Below are 23,936 nucleotides of genomic sequence, written 5' to 3' on the forward strand. Positions count from 1 at the left end.
TTTTTTTTTTTTTGTGGTACACGGGCCTCTCACTGCTGTGGCCTCCCCCATTGCGGAGCACAGGCTCCGGACGCACAGGCTCAGCGGCCAAGGCTCATGGGCCCAGCCGCTCCACGGCATGTGGGATCCTCCCAGACCGGGGCACGAACCCGTGTCCCCTGCATTGGCAGGCAGACTCTCAACCGCCACGCCACCAGGGAAGCCCTCCACATCCTTTTGAGTTTGGGTCTGGATTGGGAGAACTCAAAAGTCATCAGAACCCAAACCAAGATATAAGGTCCATTTCTAGCTGGACAATAGCGAATGTTCCAAGCCAGAACACTGGATATTCCTGGGCCGTTCAGAAACGTGTGAAGCCAATTCTGAAAGAACTCCAGAAATGTGGGGAGCAACTAACTCATTCCACAAAACACCTTTTCTTCTAATTTCCCCTAAGAACAATAACTTCCAGCAGGATAAATAAGCAATGCCATATCTTTACAAGTCATTTCCTTTTTCTTTAATCCAAAATGTTAAGCTAAATGCTATTCAAACATGTTTAACTTTAATGGTACTGACTCACTCGTGGCAGGAAGGAGAGAAGAGCAGGCATTCTGACCCACTACCGCCAGTTAGGCCTAACCCAAGTCTCTGAGTGGAGATCTGACAGCAGCTCCAGCAGCCAACAGGCAGTGGACTCGGTTTCTCCATGACCTGATTCTGTGACTGTCCAGCAGAAACACTTCTCTGAAGCCTCTTTCAGAACATGAAGCAGCTCAACCTGCCTGAGCCTGCCCAGCTAACCCCTCAGTCAGGTTGGTCTGTTATCATCCCTGATTGCTGTAAGAATATTTCAAGGAAAACGCAAAGAACACATAAGCTGAACTGTGGTCCTCCCTTGGGGTGTCCTTGAAGCACTGAGGTGTCTGAAAGCTATGTATAGCTGCTGCAAAAATAGGCTTTTAAGAAATGTAGCACAGACACTAACAGTTCTCAAGAGCTCCTTGCTGACATAAGAAGTCATAACGTGAGAGCAGCACATCTGACTTATCACAGGGATCTATCTGACCCCCAGTGGGTGCCAAGGTGCTGGCCTCTTGTCCCTGCAGAGTGGTGAGACACTCAGGACATAACACAATGTTTCCACCCAAACAGGAACAAACCCAGGGCTCAGTGTACACATTTCACAGCTGTTTATTGCGATTCAGGAAGAGCCTGCTGGTGGCAGGCACGCTCACTGTCCCAGTTTGCCCAGGCCTTCCGCTGCGTGCGTGACAGCATTTGTGACTGTGTTGGTCACCGCCTCAGTGACTTCCTTTACCACTTTGTCCCTTGTCTCGTGGGTCTTCTTTAAAGCTCCGGCAACGGCTGTCAGGAAGAAATGATATCCAGGTGAGCAAAGTGAACAATTCAAGTCACTCGCTGGGTTGGAGTCACCTGGAGTGGCCTGTGGGATGTGGCAGTCTTACCGGGTCATGCCCTGGAGGAGTCTGTGGGGCAGAGGGCCGCACAGCTCCTGGAGGAATGCATTCAAATTTGCTTTTATTTCTCCAAACAGCTTGCATTTCTCCAACTATTAGTGAGACAGAGCATCTGCTTGTGGGTGTACTGCCTACTCATGCTTCATTGCTCTGTGAACTGCCTGTTTGTATCTTTTGGTCATTTTTAATATTGGGCTATAATTTCTACCACAAATATTTTTGCCCAGTTTGTGGTTTTTCTTTTGGTTTGGCTTACAGTTCTTTTTTCCACAATGGAAAATTTTGAAGTTTTATATTGTCCAATTTACCTAGTATTTCCTTTATAGCTGTTGGATTTTCTGTCATCGTTAAAAAGACCCTCCCTCCTCTGAGATTATGCCAAAATCTATGTTCTCTTCTCACAATTTAATAATTTCATGTATTTGTATTTAAGTCCTAATCCATCCGGAATCTATTTTGTTGTAAGGAGTGAGATATACACGTGCTTTTTTACATCGTGATACTCACAGCACAAACATATAAACATTTATGTAAATATGCATTCATGTAAATATATGATTTTATGTCTCAGATGTTTTGTTCCAGCACGCCTGCGCCTGGTCTTTTGTGATGTCATCCTCTTAACATTCCACAGAGACGACTATCTAGATGGAACTTGCTTTAGCAAAGTACGGCCTGTGACCTCAAATGAGCACAGATAATTATACACCAACTGAAAGGATGCCACACTGGGGTCAAGGTGTGATCTGGTTAGGCAAGGATCAGGCTGCTGCCAGCACCCAGCTTCCCTCCTTCCCCACCCCGACCCTGGCCGTACCATTCTCTCCAGCCTCCTTGGCAGGCTTCACCACCTCCTTCACCACTCCCTCCACGAAGTCAACTGAAACAATGAGACAAGCCCAGAGTGAGAGCACAGTGTAAGCTGCCTGTCCTCACAGCAGGGCCCAGACAACCCTGGATACCCTGGAAGGGGCTCGGGGATGCTGCCCCCGCCAGGACAGGACAAGCTGCTCCCAAGAAGGACCCCCAGCTGGCTTCCTTCAGAGACCGGAGAGGGGCCCGACTGGCAGGAGATAAGCTGAGTAAGCTAGGTAAAGGCGCAGGGCTCTCCATGCCCCTTGGCCTGCGAGGCCTGGAATGCCAACGAGCAGGCCCTGCTGCTGGCTGGGGACCTGGAGCCAAGGCCGGGCGTGTTTCCCAGGTCACCAGGCCTCTCAGGCGAGCTGCGGTCCTGCCTGTGGCCGGACGGAGGCTGCGCTGCAGTGGGAGGCTGAATGTCAAAGCTCCCTCCGGCAGTACCAAGCTCCCCAGAGCAACTCCTCCAGCACCACGAAGCTCTCTGCCCTCCCAGGCTGGTAACGGGCCAGCCCTGGAAGACGCCACGGTCAGAAAACCTGGCTCAGCTTCTACCTCCTAGAATCACCTCCACCACTGGGGTCCCTCGTGTGCAGACTGGGAGTGACACAGCACTCAGAGAGCTGGTGAAAAGCAAGGGGGTGCTCAACAGCAGCTGCAAAGTTCAAATGAAACACAGACAGGTTTGCAGCCCTTTAGAAAGAGAACAGCAAACTCCGGCACAAGCTGTTTTTCACAAAACGTCCAACAGGTGGGGCCTGGATCAGCCTCCCTGCATCCAGCGGCTGACGTACAAAAAAGGATATCTGGGTTTTTTGTGGGGTTTTTTTGGCTGCATTGGGTCTTCGTTGCGGTGGCTTCTCTTGTTGCAGAGCACGGACACTAGGCACGCGGGCTTCAGGAGTTGTAGCTCGCAGGCTCCAGAGCACAGGCTCAGTAGCTGTGACACACGGGCTTAGTTGTTCCCCGGCATGTGGGACCTTCCCGGACCAGGGCTCGAACCCTTGTCCCCTGCACTGGCAGGCGGATTCTTAACCACTGTTCCACCAGGGAAGCCCCTGGGGACTTTGAAGAAACTGAAAATGTCCTTTGTGTAAACCCTGGGGGCTGACTTTGAACAGAATCAGACTCGGTGGTTTCTTAAGCAAGAAATCTTTGAAGCTTTAAAGTTATGGTAGGGGGAATCGGGAAGATGGCGGAAGAGTAAGACGCGGAGATCACCTTCCTCCCCACAGAACACCAGAAACACATCTACACGTGGAACAACTCCTACAGAACACCTACTGAACGCTGGCAGAAGACCTCAGACCTCCCAAAAGGCAAGAAACTCCCCACGTACCTGGGTAGGGCAAAAGAAAAAAGAATAAACACAGACAAAAGAATAGGGACTCGACCTGCACCAGTGGGCGGGAACTGTGAAGGAGGAAAAGTTTCCACACACTAGGAAGCCCCTTCGCGGGCGGGCGGCGGGGGTAAGATTCAGGGCCACGGAAGACAGCGCAGCAACAGGGGTGCGGAGGACAAGGCGGAGAGATTCCCGCACAGAGGATCGGTGCCGACCGGCACTCACCAGCCCGAGAGGCTTGTCTGCTCACCCGCCGGGGCGGGCGGGGCTGGGAGCTGAGGCTCGGGCTTCGGTCTGAACACAGCCTGCAGGGGGTTAGTGCGCCACAGCTAGCAGGGAGGGAGTCCGGGAAAAGTCTGGAACTGCCTAAGAGTCAAGAGACTTTTTCTTCCCTCTTTGTTTCCTGGTGCGCGAGGAGACGGGATTAAGAGCGTTGCTTAAAGGAGCTCCAGAGACAGGCGCGAGCCGCGGCTAACAGCGCGGACCCCAGAGAGGGGCATGATGCCAAGGCTGCTGCTGCCGCCACCAAGAAGCCTGTGTGCCAGCACAGGTCACTATCCACACCTCCCTTCCGGGGAGACTGTGCAGCCCGCCACTGCCAGGGTCCCGGGATCCAGAGACAACTTCCCCGGGAGAGCGCACGGTGTGCCTCAGGCTGGTGCAATCTCCCGTTGGCCTCTGCCGCCGCAGACTCGCCCCGCATCCGCACCCCTCCCTCCCCCCGGCCTGAGTGAGCCAGAACCCCCAAATCAGCGGCTCCTTTAACCCCGTCCTGTCTGAGCGAAGAACAGACGCCCTCCGGCGACCTACACGCAGAGGCAGGGCCAAATCCAAAGCTGAGCCCCGGGAGCTGTGCGAACAAAGAGAAAGGGAAATCTCTCCCAACAGCCTCAGGAGCAGCGAATTAAATCTCCACAATCAACTTGATGTACCCTGCATCTGTGGAATACATGAACAGACAACGAATCATCCCAAATTGAGGAGGTGGACTTTGAGAGCAAGATTTATGATTTTTTCCCCTTTTCCTCTTTTTGTGAGTGTGTATGTGTATGCTTCTGTGTGAGATTCTGTCTGTATAGCTTTGCTTTCACCATTTGTCCTAGGGTTCCATGCGTCCTTTTTTTTTTTCTTAATAATTATTTTTTATTTTAATAACTTTATTTTATATTACTTTCTTTTGTTTTCTTTTCTTCCTTCCTTCCTTTCTTTCTTTCCCTCCCTCCCTCCCTTCCTTCCTTCCTTCCTACTTTTTCTCCCTTTTATTCTGAGCCATGTGGATGAAAGGCTCTTGGTGCTGCAGCCAGGAGTCAGTGCTGTGCCTCTGAGGTAGGAGAGCCAACTTCAGGACACTGGTCCACAAGAGACCTCCCAGCTCCACATAATACCAAATGGCGAAAATCTCCCAGACATCTCCATCTCAACACCAGCACCCAGCTTCACTCAACGACCAGCAAGCTACAGTGCTGGACACCCTATGCCAAACAACTAGCAAGACAGGAACACAACCCCACCCATCAGCAGAGAGGCTGCCTAAAATCATAATAAGTCCACAGACACCCCAAAACACACCACCAGACGTGGACCCGCCCATCAGAAAGACAAGATCCAACCTCATCCACCAGAACACAGGCACTAGTCCCCTCCACCAGGAAGCCTACACAACCCACTGAACCAACTTTAGCCACTGGGTACAGACACCAAAAACAACGGGAACTACGAACCTGCAGCCTGCAAAAAGGAGACCCCAAACACAGTAAGATAAGCAAAATGAGAAGACAGAAAAACACACAGCAGATGAAGGAGCAAGATAAAAACCCACCAGACCTAACAAATGAAGAGGAAATAGGCAGTCTACCTGAAAAAGAATGGAGAATAATGAAAGTAAAGATGATCCAAAATCTTGGAAATAGAATAGACAAAATGCAAGAAACATTTAACAAGGACCTAGAAGAACAAAGAGGAAACAAGCAATGATGAACAACACAATAAATGAAATTAAAAATACTCTGGATGGGATCAATAGCAGAATAACTAAGGCAGAAGAACAGATAAGTGACCTGGAAGATAAAATAGTGGAAATAACTACTGCAGAGCAGAATAAAGAAAAAAGAATGAAAAGAACTGAGGACAGTCTCAGAGACATCTGGGACAAAATTAAACGCACCAACATTCGAATTATAGGGGTTCCAGAAGAAGAAGAGAAAAAGAAAGGGACTGAGAAAATATTTGAAGAGATTATAGTTGAAAACTTCCCTAATATGGGAAAGGAAATAGTTAATCCAGTCCAGGAAGCACAGAGAGTCCCATACAGGATAAATCCAAGGAGAAACATGCCAACACACATAGTAATCAAACTGTCAAAAATTAAATACAAAGAAAACATATTAAAAGCAGCAAGGGAAAAACAACAAATAACACACAAGGGAATCCCCATAAGGTTAACAGCTGATCTTTCAGCAGAAACTCTGCAAGCCAGAAGGGACTGGCAGGACATATTTAAAGTGATGAAGGAGAAAAACCTGCAACCAAGATTACTCTACCCAGCAAGGATCTCATTCAGATTTGATGGAGAAATTAAAAGCTTTACTGACAAGCAAAAGCTGAGAGAGTTCAGCACCACCAAACCAGCTTTACAACAAATGCTGAAGGATCTTCTCTAGGCAAGAAACACAAGAGAAGGAGAAGACCTACAATAACAAACCGAAAACAATTAAGAAAATGGGAATAGGAACATACATATCGATAATTACCTTAAATGTAAATGGATTAAATGCTCCCACCAAAAGACACAGACTGGCTGAATGGATACAAAAACAAGACCCATATATATGCTGTCTACAAGAGACCCACTTCAGACCTAGAGACACATACAGACTGAAAGTAAGGGGATGGAAAAAAATATTCCATGCAAATGGTAACCAAAAGAAAGCTGGAGTAACAATTCTCATATCAGACAAAATAGACTTTAAAATAAAGACTATTACAAGAGACAAAGAAGGACACTACATAATGATCAAGGGATCGATCCAAGAAGAAGATATAACAATTGTAAATATTTATGCACCCAACATAGGAGCACCTCAATACATAAGGCAAATACTAACAGCCATAAAAGGGGAAATCGACAGTAACACATTCATAGTAGGGGACTTTAACACCCCACTTTCACCAATGGACAGATCATCCAAAATGAAAATAAAGAAACACAAGCTTTAAATGATACATTAAACAAGATGGCCTTAATTGATATTTATAGGACATTCCATCCAAAAACAACAGAATACACATTTTTCTCAAGTGCTCATGGAACATTCTCCAGGATAGATCATATCTTGGGTCACAAATCAAGTCTTGGTAAATGAAAAAAAATTGAAATTGTATCAAATATTTTTTCCGACCACAACGCTATGAGACTAGATATCAATTACAGGAAAAGATCTATAAAAAATACCAACACATGGAGGCTAAACAATATACTACTTAATAACGAAGTGATCACTGAAGAAATCAAAGAGGAAATCAAAAAATACCTAGAAACAAATGACAATGGAGACACGACGACCCAAAACCTATGGGATGCAGCAAAAGCAGTGCTAAGAGGGAAGTTTATAGCAATACAATCCTACCTTAAGAAACAGGAAACATCTCGAATAAACAACCTAACCTTGCACCTCAAGCAATTAGAGAAAGAAGAACAAAAAAACCCCAAAGTTAGCAGAAGGAAAGAAATCATAAAGATCAAATCAGAAATAAATGAAAAAGGAATGAAGGAAACGATAGCAAAGATTAATAAAACTAAAAGCTGGTTCTTTGAGAAGATAAACAAAATTGATAAACCATTAGCCAGACTCATCATGAAATAAAGGGAGAAGACTCAAATCAACAGAATTAAAAGTGAAAAAGGAGAAGTAACTGACACTGCAGAAATACAAAGGATCATGAGAGATTACTACAAGCAACTCTATGCCAATTAAATGGACAGCCTGGAAGAAATGGACAAATTCTCAGAAATGCACAACCTGCCAAGACTGAATCAGGAAGAAATAGAAAATATGAACAGACCAATCACAAGCACTGAAATTGAAACTGTGATTAAAAATCTTCCAACAAACGAAAGCCCAGGACCAGATGGCTTCACAGGCAAATTCTATCAAACATTTAGAGAAGAGCTAACACCTATCCTTCTCAAAGTCTTCCAAAATATAGCACAGGGAGGAACACTCCCAAACTCATTCTAAGAGGCCACCATCACCCTGATCCAAAACCAGACAAGGATGTCACAAAGAATGAAAACTACAGGCCAATATCACTGACAAACATAGATGCAAAAATCCTCAACAAAATACTAGCAAACAGAATCCAACAGCACATTAAAAGGATCATACACCATGATCAAGTGGGGTTTATTCCAGGAATGCAAGGATTCTTCAATATACGCAAATCTATCAACGTAATACACCACATTAACAAATTGAAGGGGAAAAACCATATGATCATCTCAATAGATGCAGAGAAAGCTTTCGACAAAATTCAACACCCAGTTATGATAAAAACCCTGCAGAAAGCAGGCATAGAGGGAACTTTCCTCAACATAATAAAGGCCATATATGACAAACCCACAGCCAATATCGTCCTCCATGGTGAAAAACTGAAAGCATTTCCTCTAAGATCAGGAACAAGACAAGGTTGCCCACTCTCACCACTCTTATTCGACATAGTTTTGGAAGTTTTAGCCACAGCAATCAGAGAAGAAAAGGAAATAAAAGGAATCCAAATTGGAAAAGAAGAAGTAAAGCTGTCACTGTTTGCAGATGACATACTATATATAGAGAATCCTAAAGATGCTACCAGAAAACTACTAGAGCTAATCAATGAACTTGGTAAAGTAGCAGGATACAAAATTAATGCACAGAAATCTCTGGCATTCCTATACACTAATGATGAAGAATCTGAAAGTGAAATCAAGAAAACACTCCCATTTACCATTGCAACAAAAAGAATAAAATATCTAGGAATAAACCTACCTATGGAGACAAAAGACCTGTATGCAGAAAATTATAAGACACTGATGAAAGAAATTAAAGATGATACAAATAGATGGAGGGATACACCATGTTCTTGGATTGGAAAAATCAACATTGTGAAAATGACTCTACTACCCAAAGCAATCTACAGATTCAATGCAATCCCTATCAAACTACCACTGGCATTTTTCACAGAACTAAAACAAAAAATTTCACAGTTTGTAGGGAAACACAAAAGACCCCGAATAGCCAAAGTAATCTTGAGAACAAAAAACGGAGCTGGAGGAATCAGGCTCCCTGACTTCAGACTATACTACAAAGCTACAGTAATCAAGACAGTATGGTACAGGATAGAAAGCCCAGAGATAAACCTACGCACATATGGTCACCTTATCTTTGATAAAGGAGGCAGGAATGTACAGTGGAGGAAAAAAAAAATCTCATAAAAGTATGAGATTAGATCACTCCCTAACACCATACACAAAAATAAGCTCAAAACGGATTAAAGACCTAAATGTAAGGCCAGAAACTATCAAACTCTTAGAGGAAAACATAGGCAGAACACTCTATGACATAAATCACAGCAAGATCCTTTCTGACCCACCTCCTAGAGAAATGGAAATAAAAACAAAAATAAACAAATGGTACCTAATGAAACTTCAAAGCTTTTGCACAGCAAAGGAAACCATAAACAAGTCCAAAAGAGAACCCTCAGAATGGGAGAAAATATTTGCAAATGAAGCAACTGACAAAGGATTAATCTCCAAACTTTACAAGCAGCTCATGCAGCTCAAAAAACAAACAACCCAATCCAAAAATGGGCAGAAAGCCTAAATAGACATTTCTCCAAAGAACATATACAGACTGCCAACAAACACATGAAAGAATGCTCAACATCATTAATCATTAGAGAAATGCAAATCAAAACTACAATGAGATATCATCTCACACCAGTCAGAATGGCCATCATCAAAAAATCTAGAAACAATAAATGCTGGGGAGGGTATGGAGAAAATGGAACACTCTTGCACTGCTAGTGGGAATGTGAATTGGTACAGCCACTGTGGAGAACAGTATGGAGGTTCCTTAAAGAACTACAAATAAAACTACCATATGACCCAGCAATCCCACTACTGGGCATATACCCTGAGAAAACCATAATTCAAAAAGGGTCATGTACCAAAATGTTCATTGCAGCTCTATTTACAATAGCCCGGAGATAGAAACAACCTAAGTGTCCATCATCGGATGAATGGATAAAGAAGATGTGGCACATATATACAATGGAATATTACTCAGCCATAAAAAGAAACGAAATTGAGCTATTTGTAATGAGGTGGATAGACCTTGGAGTCTGTCATACAGAGTGAAGCAAGTCGGAAAGAGAAAGACAAATACCATATGCTAATACATATATATGGAATTTAAGGGAAAAAAATGTCATGAAGAACCTAGGGGTAAGACAGGAATAAAGACACAGACCTACTAGAGAACGGACTTGAGGATATGGGGAGGGTGAAGGGTAAGCTGTGACAAAGCGAGAGAGAGGCACGGACATATATACACTAACAAACGTAAGGTAGATAGCTAGTGGGAAGCAGCCACATAGCACAGGGAGATCAGCTCAGTGCTTTGTGACCACCTAGAGGGGTGGGATAGGGAGGGTGGGAGGGAGGGAGACGCAAGAGGGAAGAGATATGGGAACATATGTATATGTATAACTGATTCACTTTGTTATGAAGCAGAAACTAACACACCATTGTAAAGCAATTATACTCCAATAAAGATGTAGAATAAAATAAAATAAGATAAAGTTATGGTAAAAATTAAACTCTGTCTTCCTTTTTTTGTATAGGATACTCGGAATAGTTTGTTTTAATACTGAAGGGCCCCTCCCTGCTTTCCAGAGTGACGGATTTAAGCCACCAGCTGCTCACCCAGCACCCTGGCTCCCCTCTTGCCACCAGGGGCCTCCTCTGAGCTGCCCCCTCCGGGCCTCAGCCACAGACCCCAGGAATGTATCAAGCCCAGGGGACAGAGCAGGTCTGACTGGGAGGGTTGCTTGGGGCAGTGGACCCCTCATGTCTCCTCCCCGAGGTCCCTTCCTCAGCTTCCATAGCCCCCCACCTCCATCCTGTCCCTATGCGGCTGATCAGCTCCCCATGGGGTCAAGGCCTGCCCCAGTCCTGCTGGGATCAGCACAGGCCCAGTCAAGTCTGTCCCGATCCCCCAGTGGCAGGAACGGTGCAGGTGGAAAGAAGCCTCGGGGTCCTTACCAGCTTCCTCGGTGGCCTTCTCGGTGCGGTGGGCCAGACCCTCGGCGGCAAGCTTCCCCAGGCCTCCCAACATTGTGAGGCGACAGGTGGTGATCAAGCAGGATGCTGGGGCCTGAACCAGTCTGCTTTTATAGATGCCTGGCTGGGCTCTGGGGCACAAGCCCTGGCCCTGGTGGTGAGTCAGCACAGATGGCAGGAGGAAGAGGCTGGGTGGAGCCACCCCAGCGTTGTGGCTGGGGCAGTGCCTCTCCGGCAGCATGAGACCCATACACCCCATCTCCTGGGACCCTGTGAGGGGCAGGGACAGGGAGCAGGGTGAGGCTGGACAGAGAGATCAGCTCTGGGACATGCCCCTGCCCCAAGGCAAGAGGCCCGAGCGCCCTGTGGGGTGAGAGGCACTTGGGGACTGCAGCCCTGCCAGCCCCCTCGGCTCCCCGTATCCTAGGCATGGTACCTAGACAAGGGCTAGGCCTTCCAGCCCGCTGCCCACAGTCTCCAGAGTGACCTAATCAAGGGTTTAGGGTTTTGTGGGCCTGGGGACCTGGGCGGCCCCTCAGGCCAGGAATACAAGTGTAATGGGGGCCGCTGCCCTCCCCATTCCCAAGGACCTCAGTTCTGGAGAGTGGCTTTGCAGCCTCCCCTGGACAGGCTAGGGGGCGGGAGGAGTCAGGGCCATGCCTGGCCCAAGGCAGAGGAGGACACAATATTGACCAGAAGCCTAGTCATCCCTGGCTTGCAGTCACCTGGTTCTCACTCATGGGAGCACCCGAGTGACCCAGCACTGAGACAGCCAGCATGTGACGGAACCCAGCCCGCCCTGCGCCTTGGGGCCTGGCCTCTCAGGGGAGCCCGATGAAGTCAGCAGTGCCCACCCAGGCGGTTCTAGGGGAGTAGATGGAGGACCCCACTACCATCTGGGGAGGTGCTTCTGGCCGTAGCAAGAGTTCCCAGAAAGCAGCTCTACTAGCCCCTGATGCACCACACACATGCTTAGGGAGCCAGGCTGCCTCCCTAGTTACTCAGGATGGAGAGAGATGCCTCAGGTCACATACTACATGCTGCTTCCCTTAGTCACTAGCCCAGCCTGAGCCTCAGTTTCCTCATCTGTAAAATGGGGGCATCCATGCCTGCCTTGCCTTGTCACTGACAGTTGCTGGAACTATGCGCGCAAACTCTTGGTAAACTTCTGTTCCCACCCCCTCGTCACTGATGTGCTAGGGAGGGGCTGCTTGGCAGTGAGCCCTGACCAACCAGTGGGTGGAGCAAAGAGTGGCAGGGGTATGAGCCTGCCTCGGAGTGAGAGGGCCTGGAGATGGGACCCGCCGCCACTGGCCAGGAGTCATGGAGGAAAGGCTCTCCCAAGGCCCTACTCAAAAAGTCCAGGCCTGGGGCAGGAGTTTGAGGCTGCTCCCCCCATGTAGGCTCCCTCATCCCTCAGAGGGGTCCAGGAGGGTGTGGTGGCATCTAATTAGTGTTTACCTGACACAGGCTTTATGGAGCTGAGGCCCTCCCACATTCCTGAGTGGTACCGGGAGGCCCTGGGCAGTGGCCGGCCCGCCTGGGGTGGGCAGGGGATGCTGTGCGCAGCAGGAACTCTGGGTCACAAGGTCACAGCCCCACACGTGCCACTGGCAGGAGTAGATCAAGTCTTAAACAATCTGGAGAGTCCCTGTAAGAAAAAATACACTACTTCTCTCTTGCAAGTTTTATAAATATATATGCACTACCCTGTGGACTCAGGAGGGGCCATGACAGTGAGGGCCCTGGAGCTTAAGCAGGTCCAGATGACTCTGGCCTCCCCTTGCCACAGCCAAACACCAGAGAGCTCTGCTCACACTATCAGGACAATGCTGCCAAGGGTGGGGGCACTCCTGGGACATGGCTGGTGGGAACTGGTCTGAGAGACCCACAGAGATGCTCCCTAGGCCCATCAGAGCCCCTTCCCTGTTTCCTCTGACGTGTGTGTGTCCCCCACCCCCAGAGGGGTCCTTTGCGCCGGACTCCCCGTCAGGATGGCAGTGTCACCCACCAGGTCTAGGATAGCTTCCAGAGCCCACGACCCCTCCCCACCATCCCCCTCTCCTCAGGAGCTCACCAGCTCCTCGACAGGCCCTGGTCACGGCTCGGCCACTCAGCAGGACTCCGGCTGCACTTTTCCCTCCCTGTCAGACTGCTGTTGCCTTCACCCCATCCCCCCTGCACATGGGACCCTCTCCTCCTTAATGCCTGGCCCCAGTGTGAGCACCCAGACTCCAGTGACAACACACCATGGCCCCAGATCTCCTGGCAAGGCTGGGTTCAGGCACAGGTCCCAAATGCCCAACAGGGGGAAGGCAAGAGAGCTGGAGAGGCCAAGCGGCCCAAGACTGGACTTGGGCCCCGGACCTTGGTGCTCTGGCCCACATCTAGTCCCACAGGCCTTCCCACTCTAGCTCTGACCAGCTCCCTGTCCTCTCAGCTCAGCCCAGCCCATCTGTGGCTCCCATCCAAAGAAACTAGGACAGCCCAAGACCCTCCTAACCGGGATTCTGGTCTGAGGGGTTGGGTGACTCCTGCAGTGAGCAGTGTTACCTGCCTGGGTGAGGTTGAGATGACTCAGGTGGGAACCATCCCATCTTGGAAGAAGCCTGGTACGTGCTGGGCCCCAACAGAGCAGGCCTTGAACACAGGCACCCATGTCAGCCTGTCCTGAGTCAGAAGGTCAAGTCCTGCACTTGGGGCGGGGAGAATCAAGGCATGACAAGAGTCAACTAATTCTCCAAGTAGAATCTGCTCAACAGCCCAGGCTGGCAAAGGACCAGCTGACCACATCGTCAAGTCAGGACAGTCAATTTTTCAAACAGCAATTTGCCAACTGAGCAGTTAATAATTCTGAAAATAAAACCTGTGAGTAAATACTTAGGGCTGTCTTATGTCTGAGGCATGATGGTTTTTTTTCTCCTGTGATTTGAACTGCAAATGCCATGAATGTCAAGAGTTTTATGACTGTCATCCTGCCTATGCTTTCTCCTACTTCTGCTTCATGGACTTGAGCTCCCAGTATATACAGCCCACATACCTTGCACATACAGACCCCTCCCAGCCACAGGGAGACTAGACTCCTGGAGACTCGGTTTGTCAGTCACCAAAGGAAGACTTCCCCAGCATATCAGCACTCATACGTCCATGGGTGTCAGTCAGGGTTCTGGAAAAAATCAGAGGGCACATCAAAGGGATACCTGAGGAAAGGGACAGTTCACAAAGGTGTGGACAGACTTAAGGGAACCAAAGAGGGATGGCGAGGCCCCCAGCGACCAGGAGCAGTGGGAGTTGTTTCCTCCCTGGGCCTGGAGGGGCTGTAGACCCCGAAGAGAGCTGCAGCTGTAGGAGAGGGTCAGCAGACAGGAGCTGCAGCTGTCAGCAGAGGAAGAGGGCCACTGCCCAACCACACCCAGCAAGAAGGAAGCAGGAGGAATAAATTCCTCTCCTCTTCTTCTCCATCTCCTATCAATATCCCCCACTGGCTGAACGCAACCGAGTCCTGAGGGTGAGGGAGCCCGGGTGATGCGGTTCAAGAGGCAGGTTACCAGGGCGAGGGCAGGATGTGGATTCTCGGTAAACAGAGAACACCAGCTCAACCTGCCAGACTTCTAAGTCTGGAAGCAACGTGGCTATAGCTTAATTCTTAATTCAGCCCATTTCTCCTTCCTGAAACTCTATGGGGCAACAAGAACACAGGAAGAAGAATTTTTAAAAGCCCATCACCAACTCACACATCAAATTTAACTTTTCTGAAGTTAAGTGTCACTCTCTCCTCATCTCTGCTACCCTGTTGCCATTCCCTCCTTCTTTCCACTGCCTTCCCACCTGTCCCGTGTAGGTAACTGGTCTCTCTGATTCTGGTTTATCCTCCTGCATTTCCTTCCCACAAATATGCAGAGACATGTGCCCTGCATATTTTCTTGCATCCTCCTTCTTTCTTTACAGGAATGCTAGCATACCAGAGATATGCAGTTTTGACTTCACTTTTTTCTACCTAACAGTAAAAACATACTATTTTTTAAATATGAAAAAGAATACCAAAACGACATCACATACAAAGAAATCCCACAAAAAAGTGTGCCTCAAAGAAGGCACATGAAAATTATTACCTAACATGAATTAAACTCCAACATGAATTTTAGAAAGAAAATAAGACACTTAATAAAGCATTAGTAGTTATGAAGGAAGACTGTAAAACAGAAATACCAGAATTCAGGGATGAGATGGCAGACGACAGGAGCAGGCAGAATAGGAACTTACATAACTCTGGAATAAAACAGAAGAAAAAAGGTAAAACAAACCATTGCAGAAATGAAGACTAAACTAGAAGGAGCCACAGTAGGTACCTATGGGAACAGAAATGAAAAAAAGCAAAGAAAAAAGAAGGAGTCGTATTAAAGACATACACAGTGTTTGGGAGACAATGGCAGATGTGTAAGGTAGAAAACTTTGTGCCCACAACTGGAATTCCCAAAGAAGAAAGCCAAGCAACAGAACAGAGCAAATATTTAAAAATACAATTAAGAAATGTTCCTGAAATAAAAGAAATCTAGAATCAATATGGAAAAAGCAAACAGCATACTAGGGAAAACTGAACCAGAACAACCATCACCGAGACGAACCCTAAAAAAATTATTGTACCTTAAAGATAAAGGGGTGAGAGGGATAAATTAGGAGTTTGGGATTAATACACACTACTATATATAAAATAGATAAACAACAAGGACCTAGTGTATAGCACAAGGAACTATATTCAATATCTTGCAATAACCTATAATGGAAAAGAATCTGAAAAAATATGTATATGTAATTGAATCACTTTTGTATATGTAATTGAATCATATACAAAACTGACACAACACTGTAAATCAACTATATTTCAATAAAAAAGATGAAAAAGATAAAGAAAGCCAGCCAGCCAGAAAGATCAAGTCACTTATTAGAAATTCCAGTGAGTTAGAAATCAGACTTCTAGGGACCGCTCAACCTTCTGTGGCAGAAAGTGGGGCAGCCACACCTAGATGATGCCCATGGAAAAAAGTGTGAGAAGTAAATTTCAAACCCAGTTGAGGATACAGTATAAAGGCTACAGACCAACATTACCGCACGTTTAAGAACTCAGAATGTGGTTCACATGAGCCCTTCTTTTTTAAAAAAATTTTTATTTTAACTTTTTAGCCTTTTTTTAAAAAAATACAAAATGCCATACACAAAAATAGGACACTGTGAACCCTCATGGTCACAACGCAATAACCCAAGGGGCCCAGCTGTAACAGTTCTCAGCTCAGATCCCAGACGTCTTCTCAATTCATCTGAAAAGATTTCATTCTTGAGGCAACTTTTAGAGGGCTAACTCCAAACCACCAAGAGATAACAGAAAACATTTCAGCAGAAGGAATGGCAGAGCGCTTCTAATATCTTCAGTTGCAGATCGAAGACAGAACAAAGGTGAACGTGTGGAGGAATGGGATGCAAATGCTATGTGTTTTCTCAAAGTAGGAATGAGACAACGAACAACAACAACAAAAAAAAATAGGAGAAAAGGAGAGAAGGTGGAAAGCAGAAGACTCTGCCCCTTCTCATCTGTAATTTGATGGGAATCAGAGCTGAGAAGTCCAGTGGAACCAAAATGTGATGTTAGTGACTTTGGTTAGTTGGGGAACTGGGATTTGGAGAATTAGGAACTATCTGAGGAACTGCTAATGGAAGAATTAATCTTTGGAGATTTGACCAAGACCCAACAGGTGCAGTGGCCACAGCTGCCTTCTCCTCAGCCCATCTGGGCTCAGCTAGCTTCATGAACCTCACGGAGACAGGCCTGGGCTCCTATAAGCTCCCATGGCTCCCCAGCACCATGCCCACCTTGTCCCAGACATAGGACCAAAGACAAGTCCAACCTGGCCCTGCGCCCCAGGGCTCAGTGTTGGGGGAATAGAGGCACACAGAAACAGGCATTTGCACGGTGCATGGGAGATCAGCTGCATGGCGGTAGGGTTTGTGGAAGGGGCTGCATTGTAGGAGGTTGCACCCTGGTGAACCTGACAATGTGCCAACTCTGTTATCTGGTAGGAGAACCAAAGGACCGTCATCCCTGCATTCACATGGCAGATGTTGCCGGAGCCCCACTCTAGGCTCTGGGTGTGCACTAATCAGTGGAAGGGACTTGGCTGCAACCCGTGGACAACCATCACAGTGAAGCACACAGGAGAGCAGCTCATTAGTATATAACCGTGGGAAAGAAGTACAGGGGGTGTGAGAACGTATCGGCAGAGGCCAGACCCATTCTGTGTATGTTGGGGGAGGATCAGGGAAGCTGAGATCTGAAGGATGAAAGAGCAGGAGCAACTTGGACAAGGGTGGTTAATGACGGAGCATGGACAGCATTCCGGGTAGAAAAAAAGGGCACATGCAAAGACTGAGATGAGCAGAAGCACAATGTTAAGGGAAATGAACAAGGGTTAACCTGGCTGAGGCAGAGAGGGAGGGCGTGCTGGGGGAGGAGGCTGGGGAGGTGGGTGAGACCGGCAAATACAGGACATTAGCTTGGAGGTAACATCAGGATTTAAGCTTTTGTTTGCAACAGAAAACCTAATTCACAGCGGCTCAAACAATGAGGAAATTGATCCTCTCACCTAGCTCCTGGCAGCTGCAGGCCTGGTTAAGTTAGGGACTGAATAAAGTAACTTGGGATCCAGGTTCTTTCTATATTTCTGCTCTGCCCTAATCAGCAAGTTGGCTTTTCCTTAGGCTTGTTCCTCCTGTGGTTAGAAGTAGCTGTCAGAGTTCTAAAAATCATTTCTAGACACAAAAATGTTCAGTGGAATAGGAGAAAATGTTTCTTCCTTGGTTTTCTTTTCTTTTCTTTTTGAGGATGAAAAACCTTTCCTAGAAGGCTCCTGGCCCTAGACCTGACTCCTCCTGTCCTTGGCCTGAGCTGGCTCACACATCCATCCCTAAGGCCGACACCCACAAGGAGAACAGGATGAAGAGGGATTGTTGGGCCAATTGGAATTTCTCCTGAGTCAGGCAGGGGAAGGATGCATTCCAGAAAAATGTGAGGGCTCTGCCAGTCCAGCCCCACCTGCCTCCTGCTGTGGCCCCAGGTGGTCTCTCCCAACCCTGGCGTCCTCTCCTGGGGGGAGGGGCTCCTGGAAATGCTGGAAGCACCTCCAGATTACCCCAGGTATCTCTTCAAGGACCTTCCCTTTAGGCCTTCGCCCATTTTGCAGCTGAGCCCTTCTTTGGGGGACAGTCAGCAACAGGAACCAAGCATGAAACTGGGCCTGGCCCTGGGGTGAGGGTGAGAGATGCTAAGGGTTAGGGAGGAGACCTGTTGCTTCCTTGGGAGGGATCTCAGATCGGAGAAGGGAAAGGTCACCTGTGGGGTGTGAAGGGGAGGGATAGGGGGTGGACACGACGACACTGCCCCCTGCTGGCATGTCTGGAACGCCTCTGGGAAAGCCGGCCCCGAGTCAGCGTGTGAAGGAAAGATGACGGTTTTTTTCCTCAATCTCCCCAGAACTAAGAAGTGCTGTGTAGCCAATATTAGTGAGTTGAAACGGCATGACTACGTATGTGCTCATCCAGAAGAGAACGAGATCATTACGGACAGAAGGAATAGTGTGTGCAAAGGCGTGGAGGTGGGGAAACGGAACGGGCCGTCACCTGCCGAGGTGTGGCGGGGGTTCGGATGAATAGGGAAGCCAGCGGCCGGCGCCATGGCTGGACCTTATCCTGTGGCAACACTGAGTCACCCATCAACAGGACTTACCCAGGGTTGGTATCGCGTGCATGGACACGTGGACACGTGCTGGGGAGGTCGGAGGGAATAAGGTTTAAGCGAACTCTAGACCCTCTGGGGAAACCTGCCCGATAAAAAAGTCGACCTCCGCGCTGGGCCAGAAAGTACAGGCGCATCCGGAAGGGAAGGGGTACCCGAGGGAGTGGCCTAGCGCGCGCACGCACACAGCCGGGTCCCAGCGCTTCACGCCCACGTGCGCCGCGCCCACGTGCACCGCCCCGTGCGCCGCAGGCACCTCCCAAGGAGGCGCGTCTTGGGCGGAGCTCCTGGCGACCGCGCCAAACACAACTGGGTGGGACTCAGATCTTCGGGGCGTGTCCTCGCCCTCCCGGTCCGGCCCCGTGACTCACCGTCGGGTGCGACAGTCGCGCAAGCACCGGGCGGGCGGCGTAGGGTGATGATGGCCAAAAGCTCCGTCCCTGCGTCCCCCCTCTTCCCCAAGAATTCCTGCCCCCTTAAGTCCTCGAGGGCGCCTGGCCCTGGGATGCCTCGATGCTTCCAGCCCCCCGCCCCGGGCTTAGCTCACTGGGAGAAGTTCCTGAGGCCCCCGCCCAGACCTGAGCTCCTCGAGGATATGGGCACCGAGTATCCCCCTCCTAGGAAGGGGCGGGTTCCTGGAGCTGAGGGAGCGGTTTTGGAATCGGGGGCAGGGGCAATAGAGCGGGAGAGGGTCACGTATCTAGATGGGGGGGTTGAACTTCGGATAAGTGGGAGTCTGGACGCACGGTTAAGACATGGGAAATGAGTTATTGGACAATCCGTCTGGGTTTCCGAATTTGGAATGCCAGGACTCTGGACGTCAGGGCTGAGTTTCTGGATACCTGAGCCTCTGCTCTAAGTGAGGGAGGGCTGGGCCCAGTTTGGGAGGAGGCATTAAGTGGACACAGAGTAGGCATATGTGCTTTAATGAGGTGGCCCGCCAAGAGCCTGCTAGAGCTCCGGGCCTGGAAGGGAGTCACCCATGTCTCCCTTCTGTCATTTCAGGAGGCGGAGTATTTTCCCCAAACCCGAGAAAGCCTCAGAGGCCTGGTTAGCAGTCTTGTCGATGGTTTCCTGGGTAGACTTGGCAACCTGGTCCATGGCTGGGAAAGGAAAGGATAGGGCAGTTGAGTGCGGGGCCCTGGGGAACCACAGCCCTGCGGGGTTAGCCTGGCCTGGGTCTCCCTCCCCAGGAAGAAATGCTGGTAGAGCGTCTGCAGAGGAGAAGGTGTGTCTGGGCAAGGGCTGGGTGGAGGGCAGGGCCGCGCTGGGGCTGTCCACCCTCCTGCCCACCAGCCCACCTTTCTGCCCTGTCTCTGTGGTCTCATCCACCACTTGCTGAGTTGCTGCTCCAGCCGCCGTCACTAGAACAGAGACATGTGGGATCCTGTTGAGATACCACCAACCACAGGGGCCCCACCATTGCCAACCTTATCTGTTCTCTAGAGTGGTCTGTCCTACAGGCCCAGGGATGGATGCCACTGAGGTAAAGTTCTTTGACCAAGGCCACTCAGTGAGGGGCATGAGCCCTTTCCATGACTCCAGGTTGTTCTTGTTTATTTGTAACTCTGGGCTCCTCCCCTCTGGCCTGCTTCCCTTGCCTCTCCAGGATTGCTGCAAAAATATCCAAGTGAGGAAGGAAGGCAGGGCTGGGCCAGGCTGGAATTGGCATCTGGGCTGTGGCTACTGCTGGGCACAGCCCAGGGAGAACCCTGCCGCCTTTAACAACTTCTCCCCCGAGGCTTGGCCCAGATGCCTGAATTCCCACACTTAGAGCACTGGGGCTTCCACTTTGCAAGGCCCTCTCACCACCGCCTGTCTCCTGTGCCTCTCCCCAGAGGGCACACAAGCAATGACTGCCAATGCCTCCGTGAGAAGGCAGCGTAAGGCATTAGGAAACGAAGTGTGGAAAGTAGGTGAAACTTCCAAAGTCAGGCCATCTCCTCTAGACCGGAGTTCGTGCCTGTGAAGAACAGGGTTTCCAGGGGCTCAGGTGGGTCCCCACCTGCTCGGTAGGCAGACAGGTGGCTCTGGCCTTCAGAGATCTGACTCATCCTTGCTGTTGAACAGGAAAGGACCTGCTTTACCCAGACCCTGGGGACCAGGGGGTACAGGGGTCAGGCAGACCCTGGGTCTACTGCTCAAAGAGGTCCCTGGGGTCTCTGTCTGACGTAGCACAGTCAAGACCACAGGGAAGGAGACTCTGCACTCAGCTTACAGATGGGGAAAGTGAGGCCCAGAAGGAAGGGTAGTGTAGACTGAGGCTTCCTGGTACCATTTTAGCCTCAGGGGAGCAACTGTGGGCTTTCCTTGGGGCACTGATGAAGGAGGGGGTTGGTTTAGGTGTTGTCTGTTGACTGGGACAGACTGGGAGCTGGAGTCCCAAGGGAGGCTGAGCTGGGACTGGAAGAGCTGCCGCTGGTGGGGCTGAAGTCTCCTCACGTACCCTACTCCCCAGTCCATCCCCAGCCCCCAGCTGCATAACCTCAGGTCTGAGGGGGAAAGAGCCAGAGGTGGAGAAACTAAGACTGGGGACCTGCCCTGCCCGCATGAAGGTGGGAAGATCCTCTGCCTGAGGACTTAAGAGGAAATGAGTATTTCGGAGGAGGGCGGGGAGTGCTCAAAACAAAGCCCGGTGAGAGTCTGAAGCCACCCGTCCCATCCTGTTTCTGTGCGCCTCTGGGACCTGGCGGGCAGAGATCGGGCGTGGTGGCGGAGCGCGCTCTCCTCGTGGACCGTCACTCTCCCGAGGGCCAGGGTGGGGCCGCTCCCGGCCCTAGCAGCTGCCTCGGATTGGCTCTGGCAATGCCCAAAGCACCCCCCCCCCCCGCCCCACTCCTCTGGCACTGCTGTTCTCCCACTTCCCTCAAGGCATCATTCCCGGGCTGGTCCGGGTGGGCGTCCTTCCGGGTCCCTGCAGCTCCGGAGAGGGCCCTTCCTAGCCAGAACCGCCCGCCGACTTTCCGGCTGCGCAGTCCCCAGGCTTCTGCCCCCGGCCCCACCCCCGCGTCCACCCGGGGGTCCCACTATGTGCCCCAGGTCGCGCGCTGTCCTCACCCGCTTCCTGGGCCGCCCCCTGCACTTGCTGCGTCAGGTCCTGCAAGCCTTTGCTGGCCATGGCTGTTGGGGTCTGCGAGGTGCTTCAGGATAACCGTAGCGACGTTGGATCCTGCTCAAAGCGGCGGCGACCCGAGCACCAGCTCCGGTTTTTAAGGCGCCCCAGGGCCGGCCCGCCCCGCAAGGAGGGGGGTTGGAGGGGGCGCGGGGCGGTTCCCAGCACTCGAGCTCAGGGGAGTGACCGGGCCCTGCTCCAGTCCCCGCCGGCCCGAAAGCACAACCTGGCCTCCGGCGGGCCGTAGTGGGAAGGCCGAGGGTCTGGAGCGGGCCTCGGGGCTGCAGAGGGACTGGATCAGGGGTCCAGAGAGCGGCTGGGGGCAGAGGGGGGCGCACCAATCTCCCTCTACCGCGTGAGCGGGACTTTTCCTCTTTGACCCTGAAGATTCCCCAACCTGTGAGCGCGGGGTCAGCACCAGGTCAGGATCTCCAGGCTGGAGTTGTAATTAATAATAGCAGCTGCCTTTTATTAAGCATTTACCTTGTGCCTGGCGCTGCCCTAACGCTTACAGCCTCTAGTGTAACCTTCACAACTCTTGGAATAGGTGTTATTGGCAGTTTACAGGAAGCAATTGAGGACAGAGGGCGAGTTAGGTTTCACCCAAATTCACATGTCAGGGACTCAAGTCCGAGTCGGTGGGCTGTAAACCCTAGCGCCCTGACCCACGCCGAGCTGGTGGTCCCCATACACTCAGCCTAGACACTGCAGACTGGCCCTCTGCCCAGCCGCTGCTGGGACAGGGGTAGGGAGGGAGCGCAGTGGGGAGATGGTCGAGTAAATCCCACCCCCTTCCGAGAGGGTGAGTCACTGGCGTGCGTGCGACCCTGGCTGGGGACCAAGCAGCCTGAGGTGGAGGGGGAGTAACGGAGAAGGCGGCCCGTGTGTGTCCAGCCAACGCAAGGAAATCGTTGTCGGTCACCAAAGCCCAACGACTTGGGCAGGAAGCACCCCAGGCCGAACAGCGAGGAAGAGAGCGGCCAAGCCGCAGGCCTCTCAGGTCACCACTCCTGGGACCGGCGCGCGGGGCGTGGTGACGAGCGGGGGCGCTGGGAGGGGAGTTAGTGACCTGAGCGTCAGTAGGGCAACCAGGGATCCCAGAAAAAGCAAAAGACCCTCGAGGCACTGTAAGCTCGGATCTTAACAAACGGCACCGCGAAACAGAGGAAAGCTTCAAGTGAGCTTTATTAGGGAGCGCTCCCGTGCGAGGTTCACTGGTCCGAGAGAAAGGGGCCAGAGAAGCGTCTGGGTGCGGCGGCTCGACCCTCTCTAAGGCTGCTCTCTGATTCATCCTCTTTGGGCCTGTTTCTGCACGTCCGTCGGGGTCTCCCTTATTTTGGAGCTCTGGGAAGCTCCCACCTACCCAGGTCCACTCGGCTGGCCCAAGCTCTGCCTGTAATGCGTGGGGAGGGGTGGATAAGCCTTGGAGGGTCAGCCCCTGGTGTGGGGTATATGGAAACACACACACACGAAATTGATTAAGGGAGAAGGATTCCCGGGCAAGAGGAAGGGGCAGGCGCTGAGATCAGGTGGGGGGATGGGACACCAAATGCAGACTAAGAAAGCAGCTGCCCCGCCCTGCCCCGCCCCTCCCGGCCTTGAGCCTGGTCCAGCCTCGAGCACGAAGGCGCTGCAGAGCCGCCTGATGGTACCTCCTGGACTCCGGCGAGGCCCGCCCAGACCCTGCCCCAGGCCTGCCAGCCCTCCTGAAAAACCACCAGCAGCACCAGTCCCTTTAGCCAGGAAGGCCTTTTACACGGCTCCAAGTTAGCTCACCACTGAGCTGCTGTTGCTATTTGGCACCAGGCCCAGTGGGCAAGGAGCGAGACTGGGAGGCAGCAGCCTCTCTGGGAGGGGCTTTTGGGCCCAAGCAGGCGACAAAACGGACAGTTGAGTGGCTGTAAAGCCTCAGGCACCGGAGTCAGACCTCTTGGGTTCACATACCCCCAGGGCAAGTTCCTTCATCTCTCTGCGCCTCAGTGTCTCAAGGAGCCTCATCAAGCCTGACGGTGGGGGCACAATACCAGAATCTCCCCAGAGTGTTACGGTGAGGATTAACTGGG

At 50.6% G+C, this 23,936-nt stretch overlaps 2 protein-coding genes across 3 annotated transcripts; both read right to left on the reverse strand.

The window, feature by feature from the left end:
• Window positions 1-1,155: 1,155 nt before the first annotated feature.
• FAM25A (family with sequence similarity 25 member A) lies at window positions 1,156-12,609 on the reverse strand. Of its 2 annotated transcripts, XM_027129666.1 has the most exons (5): window positions 12,440-12,609; window positions 10,961-11,248; window positions 2,278-2,340; window positions 1,449-1,495; window positions 1,254-1,347 (listed from the first exon to the last, which is right to left on the reverse strand). In XM_027129666.1, the coding sequence occupies exons 1-5, from the start codon at window positions 12,474-12,476 to the stop codon at window positions 1,330-1,332; spliced, it is 453 nt and encodes a 150-aa protein (XP_026985467.1). In that variant the 5' UTR covers window positions 12,477-12,609; the 3' UTR covers window positions 1,254-1,329. The 2 variants fall into 2 exon arrangements, with proteins under 2 accessions (XP_026985466.1, XP_026985467.1); XM_027129665.1 differs by lacking the exon at window positions 1,449-1,495 and having other exon boundaries at window positions 1,156-1,347; window positions 12,440-12,491.
• Window positions 12,610-19,671: 7,062 nt separating this feature from the next.
• On the reverse strand, window positions 19,672-23,050 carry ADIRF (adipogenesis regulatory factor). The gene is made up of 3 exons (XM_027129667.1): window positions 21,819-23,050; window positions 20,063-20,125; window positions 19,672-19,864 (listed from the first exon to the last, which is right to left on the reverse strand). Exons 1-3 carry the CDS (start codon window positions 21,877-21,879, stop codon window positions 19,758-19,760), a joined length of 231 nt encoding a protein of 76 aa, XP_026985468.1. The 5' UTR covers window positions 21,880-23,050; the 3' UTR covers window positions 19,672-19,757.
• Between the last annotated feature and the right edge of the window lie 886 nt (window positions 23,051-23,936).

This window comes from Aethalodelphis obliquidens, unplaced genomic scaffold, assembly GCF_003676395.1.
Source record: "Aethalodelphis obliquidens isolate GAN/ISIS:26980383/991018 unplaced genomic scaffold, ASM367639v1 scaffold37, whole genome shotgun sequence".
Taxonomy (NCBI): Eukaryota; Metazoa; Chordata; class Mammalia; order Artiodactyla; family Delphinidae; genus Aethalodelphis; species Aethalodelphis obliquidens.

What these genes read in the sequence shown, in the direction of transcription:
- FAM25A (XM_027129665.1), bottom strand. Translation starts at nt 12,476, where the DNA reads ATGTGGGAGGGCCTCAGCTCCATAAAGCCTGTGTCAG. An exon ending in CTCCATAAAGCCTGTGTCAG is followed by an intron (nt 11,249 to 12,439) that starts GTAAACACTAAT and finishes TGCCCCTCACAG; the next exon opens with GGTCCCAGGAGATGGGGTGT. An exon ending in GAAGGCCACCGAGGAAGCTG is followed by an intron (nt 2,341 to 10,960) that starts GTAAGGACCCCG and finishes TCATTGTTTCAG; the next exon opens with TTGACTTCGTGGAGGGAGTG.
- ADIRF (XM_027129667.1), bottom strand. Translation starts at nt 21,879, where the DNA reads ATGGCCAGCAAAGGCTTGCAGGACCTGACGCAGCAAGTGCAGGGGGCG. An exon ending in GGGGGCGGCCCAGGAAGCGG is followed by an intron (nt 20,126 to 21,818) that starts GTGAGGACAGCG and finishes TCTCTGTTCTAG; the next exon opens with TGACGGCGGCTGGAGCAGCA. An exon ending in CACAGAGACAGGGCAGAAAG is followed by an intron (nt 19,865 to 20,062) that starts GTGGGCTGGTGG and finishes TTCCTTTCCCAG; the next exon opens with CCATGGACCAGGTTGCCAAG.